Below are 8041 nucleotides of genomic sequence, written 5' to 3'. Positions count from 1 at the left end.
CTTTTTTTCCCAGAATACGCATGCTTCCAAAATTTTGCCGAAATGCGCATGCTCATATCAGGTACTTCGCCCACGAGATGGAGATGCACAGCATTTCAGAAGCGGCGCCAGCGAAATGGAGGAAAGAGGAACCAGGGTCTCCAATTCGTGCCTGCCACCAAGGACTTGAGGCACCTCCAGGACGGCGCACACGAAATGGAGCTTCTCATGCTCACCGGCCACGAAATGGCCCATTTAGTTGGCGGCGACCACGAGTTGGGGACTTCGTTCCTGGCGGGCACGAATTGGACGGTCAAAGCGGCTGCAGCAGGAAGCTCACATGCATTGGCGTATTCGGGTGGCAGGGTTGTATTGGAAATGGAGCCAGGAGTGTTATAAAAGGAGGGTGGGGAGAACCTTCATGCACCGTGAAATTGAAATAGGGGTAGAAAAAAAAAGTTGAGAGTGATAAATGAAAGCTGAGAGTGGGTGAGTTTGTGGTGGTGAGTTTTAAAAAAAAAATTAAAACTAAATATGAGTGGGGGAGAGGTGAACGTGGAGGAAAATTTGAACCGGTTGGACAAACTTCACATAGCGGCACATTTATTCCATAAGGTTAGTTTACTTTAAATTTTTGGATTGCCGTTGTTAGGAAATGTTATAACTAATTTCGTCAATATTTAAAAATTTTATATAGTATTCGTAACTTTTGTTTTTCTTGGCTTTTTATGTTGTAGCCCACACGTGTTCTTACTCCGCATGGCACGCTGGTTGATGTTTTCATGTTAGAGGCTGAGGATCCAACCATGGCAATTAGGCGGGAGAGGCTTGAGCCTTATCTGAGACGCACTGGATTTTATCATGCCTCGTTGATCAAGCGCTTCGAGTACGACAATCCACTTATTAGTGCCTTTGTCGAACGATGGCGACCGGAAACTCATACTTTTCATCTCCCTTGGGGTGAGTGTACCATAACCCTAGAAGATGTAGCCATGCAGTTAGGTCTACCTGTTGATGGTCAGCCTGTTAGCGGTACGTTAAGGTTATGGAGTAAGTTTCACCAAAGAGATATTTGGGAATGGTGTCATGAACTATTAGGTGAGGTTCCCGCAGGACACGTAGGGACAACGAAGTACAACATCAAGCTGAAGTGGCTCAGAACTCGTCTTCAACAGATGCCCCTTAACCTAGATGATAATGGCCTCATGCAGTATGCACGATGTTACATACTTTACCTGTTGGGAGGCGTCCTTCTTCCAGACAAGGCCAACAACACAGTCCATGTTCGATATCTGCCTTTACTGGCTGAGTATGATGCCATAGGCACCTACAGTTGGGGCAGTGCCGTCCTCTGTTGGTTATATCGTGCTATGTGCCTAGCAACATATTACAGTGTTGAGGGTATGGCCGGGTGTCACACGTTGCTCATGTCGTGGATATACTACATATTACCGTTTTGGGCCCCGAATGTCACCACACCCTACAGTTTTCCTTTAGCCACTAGGTATTTTATTGGTCTCCATACTTTGTGAATTTTGTCAATTATCCTTTCATGACGGAAATAGATTTTTTAATAAAGTCTGACATTGTGATACAGGTGGGCAGGGAAAAAAGGACAAAATGACTATGCTGAGCAGCGCCTACTTAGGCACCGGTTGCGGTTGGATAATCTGCAGGTCGACGAGGTTGGTGCCCGTTGTTATTAATATGTTTTCAATAACAACTTATATGGATGTTGTGACGGGGTTCCTTTTCTTTGCAGTTTGTTTGGCAACCGTACTTGGAGCCTTGGATTCTGTCTAGAGTTCCTGCCGAATTCCTCGGCCATCCGCATGGAGATTTCTATACCGCCGTTGTGCCGCTAATATTTTTCAGGTGGATTGAGATCCTAAATGTTGATCGGGTGTTGCGACAGTTTGGGGGAAAGCAAGGACCTCCAAACCCTCCGCTTAATATAGATACCTTCCATCGACAATCGGCTCGTAATGATGACGGATGGTGGCCGGTTCGACTATCCGAGTGGTTTGAGGTATGGGCCAACCGGCGCACGGATGCATACCGGCTGCAGATTGATCGTGCAGATACATTGCGTCCCAGTCAGGATTACTATAGGTGGTACTCTCAGAGAATAAGGAGGTTTCTGTCCACCCCTAATGCATTACATGACCCGAGAGGTGACGTTGTACCCGCAGACGCGCCGGCGGAGTATGGCAGAGGCCCCGTGGTTAATTTGCCTCCGGTTCCCCGAGACCATCGCCGTCGCCGTCCCCGGAGGGTCAGAGTTGAAGATCAAGCAGAACATGCGGAGGGTGAGCAAGATTTGCCTGAACAAGACCGACCCAGTTTTGAGCCTGACATGGGACACCATATTCCATCGCATGCTCCTCCAGCCGCAGTAGACTACTACTACCCGCAGCCGGTTGTATCAGCGGACCCCCCCAGCCATCTTCCATTCAGCAAGTTATGCCATATCAGAGTAGCTTCGAGGTTGGGGGTTCATCCCAAGGAGGTACGCAAGACTTGATAGATTCTATGGACAGAGTTGGGTGGACAAATTTCTCTTCCTTATTCGACGGGTTGGACCACTTCATTCCTCAGCAGTCATCCCCACACACACCGACAGATCTTGCACTCGCCCTGCCTCGCTCCGACACGTACACTCAGGCTGCCTATGCGGGGATGAGATCTGCTTCTGTTGGTGACACGGCTGTTTCTCCACTTCGACCATATGACGCTATGCAGATGCCCAGACGACGTCTCTCATACACGGGGGCTGATGCTACCCCGGAGGAGGTTGAGGGACCTGCTGCTCGTCCCCGCCGGGACACTCGAGCCCCCTCGTGTGGCACAGGCGGTAGATTGGGTCACGACCACCATTAGTGTTATGTTAGTTTATTTCTGTTGTTGTTTTTACATGTTAGTTTTGTTGTCTGTAACTCCTACTTGTTTTCATTCGCGGGTTCGTTAGTTATCTAAGGCGTATGTGATGTTTCGTTAGTTGTTTATGTGCTATTTTGCTATTTGTTTTAAGTATGGACTTTATCATCATTAAAATATAAACGACAATGCAAATGTAACACAGACAACAAAATCAACCTTCATTAAATATGATTAAGACACTACATTTGGGAACAAAATACATTACACATGAAATGGATGAAACTTAGCTTGACGAAACATGCGGACAATTGCGCCTGGTATGTCCTGGTGTCCTGCAAAGGCCGCACCTCTTACCTGGTCCCGGCTCAACGTCGTCCATTTCATTCCGAATCCTAGTAGACACCGGACGTCCTTCCATTGAACGTCGTAGGAGGGGGTTGGGATGAAGACGGCGTCCTTCTCGAGGGGGCCATATCTCCTCATCCGACATTGGCTGGAATTCCTTTTCGTATACCCGAAACACGCTCTCAACACGGTAGACTAAATCAACGTACTGTTGCCAGTCCAATCTCGCATATGCGCAGGCGGCCAAGGCATGTGCACAGGGATAGTGTAACGCCTGGAAGAAACCACAGTCATATCTGCGGTACTGAAGGTTAACCCGGAACCGTGACTGCACCCCTACAGCAGCTATCTCGTCTACCGTGAAAATAGTAGTATTCCTATCGTACGGCGTCACTAACATCTGCGGAATCCCCTCACGGTTCGCTAGTATGGCTTTTTGCAAGAACTGTGAGAACACCTGACCGCTTGCAATCTGCGCTTGTGCTTGCCGACCCTTGAGGACGAACAACTCATTCAGGCGATGGTAAGTAGACTTCACAATTGCACAGACTGGTAGATTTCTGGCACCCTTCAGCACGGAGTTGATACACTCAGAAAGATTGGTTGTCATGTGACCATATCGCCGGCCCTCATCAAGGTGCTGCAGCCATTTAGGTGGCTTTAACCCTCGGATCCACTCCATCATCTGCGGAGATGTAACTGGATCCTCGCTACTAATAAGCTCTAGGTAGTACTGCGACTGCTCTTGCGTTTTCGAATATGCAGCATTAACCAGGTGTCTTTTGGCTTCCTTACTCTTGAAACTGGTTGCGAAGTTGGAGGCAATATGTCGTACACAATACACATTGTGTTCCCATCCACACCCCTCACGCTCCAATGCCGCCTTTATTGCCGCATGCCTATCGGATATAAGCAGAACTCCTGGCCGAGTTGCGACATGCCTCCTCAAATTGGTGAGGAAGAAGTACCATGAATCTGTGTTCTCTCTCTCAACTAGTGCGAAAGCCACCGGTAGAATGTTGTTATTGTCATCCTGTGCTATGCCCATGAGAAGGGTGCCTGCGTACTTACCATACAAGTGTGTTCCATCCACTGACACCAGTGGTTTACAGTGCCTAAAAGCTTCAACACACGAAGGGAACGACCAGAAGACCTGGTGGAACATGACACTCTCACGGTCGAGTGTGTTTCCCACATAATAAGGTCGCGTTTCGAGGTCAACAATTGTCCCTGGTGCGAAAATGCGTACTAAGTTATTACCATGTTAAGGACTCAAAGGATAGTAAATATCAAAGACCATTCGATAATAAAACGCAACTAATACCTGGGACGAAAGCCTGCAGAGCAGTGAGGTATCTACGCAGCTGGTCATACGACTCCTCCCAATCGCCAAAGATCCTTGCGATTGCCTTTTGCTTCGCGTGCCAAACCTTCTTGTATGACACCTTGTAACCGTACGCTGACTCTACCGATCCTTGCAATACCTTTACACATATTGTTGCATCAGCATGCACCATGGGAAATATGTGCTGACAAATGACATTACTGTCAAGTTGAGCGTGGTCTTGAGACATTGAACTTGCCAAGCAACTGTGAGGCCCTAGGTACTTACGGATTTTCCAAAATCTAGAGGATCTCGTCTTCGCAACCCGTACCATCCAGCGACATTGATCCCCGAACTGCTTGCATCGACATACGTACCTAGTTTGGTCTGACTCTACCACCTTATATTCTGCACTCCTGCGGATGTTGTAGTTTTTGACTGCTAGCATCGCTGTTTCCCGATTAGGAAATTTCAATCCAATCTCGAGCTCCATCTCTCCTGACAAAGGGTAGCTGCTCGGTCCGTCCTCTGCGTTACTGGATTGCATTGCTCCAAGATTTAGGGACAGGCAGTATGCTGGAGTGGTTGATGATACACCACCACCTACCGGTTCGACCCGTGTTGCCGGAACAGCATTTTCATGCAGAGGCTACGTCTCCGGAACGGCTTCTGCCTCACCATCACTGAAATCTTGAATATCATCCTCGTCAGATGAATCTGCAATAGCATCATCAAGAACCATATCGACCCCAAAATGTGTAGAAGGGGCGGGGCGTGCAGCACGAATACCAGCACTCTATTCCCGCGGGACGAACGCGTTGAAACTTGGACTTGGGGCCCTACTAGTATCCCGAGCCGGAACAAAATCAGTCGCCCCAACATTTCTCACACCCTCCACATTATTCGAACTGGATGAGCTTCCACCAATTTCTTGAAGATTCAGACAAAGCTCCAACGAATAGATGCTTCCTATGCTGCGATGGTAAGAAAACATCATCGACACATGCTGATCGGATTTTATTTGCATTTTTTGATAGGAAAACGAGTTGGCCACTGCAACAGGCATCCTGTAAGTCAGCTTCTTGATTTCTTTTTTTCCAACCATTCCGGTATGCATCAGAATCAGATTCTTCAACTCTTGCAACGATGTCTGTGGTGGAATCATTATCCACAGTGGATCATCGCAAACGAATGTAATACCTTCTGCTGTATGAGAGATTTCACCGTTTGGGTATATAATCACGTAAACGTTCTCCGAAGCCATAGAAATAGCAACTAAATCTTAAGACCAGAAATTCTTTAAGAAAGAAAGAGGGAAAAGAATTGAGAGCAACTTTTGAGAGTGAGACGAGAGTGAAGATACTGCCTTCTTTCGGGTCATCTGCGAGCCTTTATATAGCCAAATTCTGGTCTCATTTCGTGTGCGGTAGACCTGAGTTCATTCCAATTCGTGGCCGCCGCCCCAGAATTTGCCCCATTTCGTGGATGGCAGCCACAACATGGCTCTCCTTCCATTTCGTGGGAGGCAGCCACTAAATGGCTCTCCATTTCGTGTGCGCCAAAGTTGAGTTGGAACAAGCACCTCTCTCCTCCATTTTACTGGCGCTGGTTGTAAAATGGTGTGCATCTCCATTTCGTGGCCGATGCTCTTGATATGCGCATGCGTATTCTCGGAAATAAAGTGTTTCTAATAATTATTTATATAAAAAAGCCCAAAACAAGTGAATATAAATAATTTGTAAAAACTTATATAAAAAAAATATTTATATGTAAAGAATAATTCCTTATTTTATCTCACTGTACACTACATACATATTATTTAACACACTTTGGTTTAGGAGATCCATATCTTTGCATGGCTCGCGTGCCCTTAATTCAATATTCATAGATAGATTTTAATCAAGAGAACCAAGTAATATAAACTATATTAACACTTAATTTTCCTAAAACAATAGCAATAACTATATTATACAAGGTTTCAATCTCAAATAAATGAAAGATCCAAGTTTTGAGAATTTAAATTTCGTCTTAATTTATGCATGCAGCAATTTATTGATGAACTTAAATTAAACCGTCCGACTGAAAAAGATGGTGTGGAAAAAAATGAGAAGATAAGTTTCTAAAACGAAGGTCATGTGAAAGGAGGCACATACATGTGGTAGGAAGAGGAAGGTAACAAATTCTCCTGGGGTCAACACTGACATATGCTCAGTCGTCTCTGTTATCCAAATCCAAATAGTATAGGATATTCTGAAATCATCACACCATGCTAAAAGCACCCACAAACCCTTTTCTTTTTTTTTTTTTGATTGAAAAATCACAAGTCACAACTGAGGCAGGCTCAAGCTTGGACAAAAACATGATACTTTCATATCTGAAACGATCAGTGTACTATATTCTCATCAACATTAGTCATAGTAAGTCCAAAAAAAAAAATAGTCAAAGTTAGTGGTAGGTACCCTTAACATTTTAATAAAAAATTGAGTGAATATTATTTAATCATTGTTCAAAACCTCTTCTTCGTCGGCCAGATTCTTGACATCAAAACTCAATTATTGTCAGGGTGGAATAAAAAAAAAACAAAAGTTCCATAGTTTCCTTTCTTTTTCTTTTTTTTTTTTTTAAGTTACATTGAACTGTAACTGAGAGACTGATTCAATATCATGTTTGTTGGTTCAGAGATTGGTATTAAAATTTCTGTTTCTGTCTCTAAAATTTCAATATTTCAGTATCTCTAAAAAGTAGAGACACATGAGACTAAAATTTTTAGAGATAGAAACTGAAACTTTAGTAACATTTTATACCTAAAATATCTTCATTTCAATTAGTTAATTCCAATTTTATTCTTTATACAAATTAAATTAGAGTTTCGTTCTTGTTTCAATTTCTGTCTCCTATTTTACACCAAACAGAATACTGAAATTTATTTCAATCTTTATTTCTTAATCTCTGTCTCTCTACTAAACGCTACCTAAAAGTACCATATTACACAGACTGAATGGTAAATATGAAATTTAATCAACAATAACAAAATCATAAAAAGACTATTTCTCGTTTTTATTTTCAAAATCATACTACATTTTAGTGAAAATTACTAATGAAGCGAAGAAAATAACATTATATTCAATTTCAATGCGTGAAGTACAATACACCATTATTTCTTGAATGCATAAATAATCGTTCATGATTCATTGATTTTTAAAGCAACATGGGCTTGGATCCAACCCCACATGATAGCTACGGTAAAAAGCAGTAATCCATTCAAATTTTCACGGTTTCTCATGAGAATTAAAAAATTCACGTGCACAAAATTAAACAACAGGTAATAAAATTGTATGAAATAGCAAATTAAATGAACCAACATCAATTTTCAAACTAATAATACAAGCAAATTAACATCGATTGGGGTGACAAATTTGAATCTTGGATGTTAATAAACCATAAATCTTTCTTAAATGTTAAAATTAATGTGGTTTAAAAGATACGAAGACAATAATTTAAAGTTATTTTATC

General features: G+C 43.2%; 2 protein-coding genes across 2 annotated transcripts; one reads left to right on the top strand and one right to left on the bottom strand.

The window, feature by feature from the left end:
- LOC110269412 (protein MAIN-LIKE 1-like) lies at positions 401-2503 on the top strand. Its single transcript, XM_021117221.1, has 4 exons — positions 401-594; positions 717-1483; positions 1577-1664; positions 1742-2503. The coding sequence occupies exons 1-4, from the start codon at positions 514-516 to the stop codon at positions 2501-2503; spliced, it is 1698 nt and encodes a 565-aa protein (XP_020972880.1). The 5' UTR covers positions 401-513.
- LOC107632737 lies at positions 3091-5270 on the bottom strand. The gene is made up of 4 exons (XM_016336399.1): positions 5182-5270; positions 4529-5064; positions 3214-4434; positions 3091-3098 (listed from the first exon to the last, which is right to left on the bottom strand). Exons 1-4 carry the CDS (start codon positions 5268-5270, stop codon positions 3091-3093), a joined length of 1854 nt encoding a protein of 617 aa, XP_016191885.1.

This window comes from Arachis ipaensis, chromosome B03, assembly GCF_000816755.2.
Source record: "Arachis ipaensis cultivar K30076 chromosome B03, Araip1.1, whole genome shotgun sequence".
NCBI classification, from domain to species: Eukaryota; Viridiplantae; Streptophyta; class Magnoliopsida; order Fabales; family Fabaceae; genus Arachis; species Arachis ipaensis.
The sequence above is the reverse complement of the archived record's forward strand: the minus strand, read 5'-3'. Positions and strand labels throughout refer to the sequence as shown.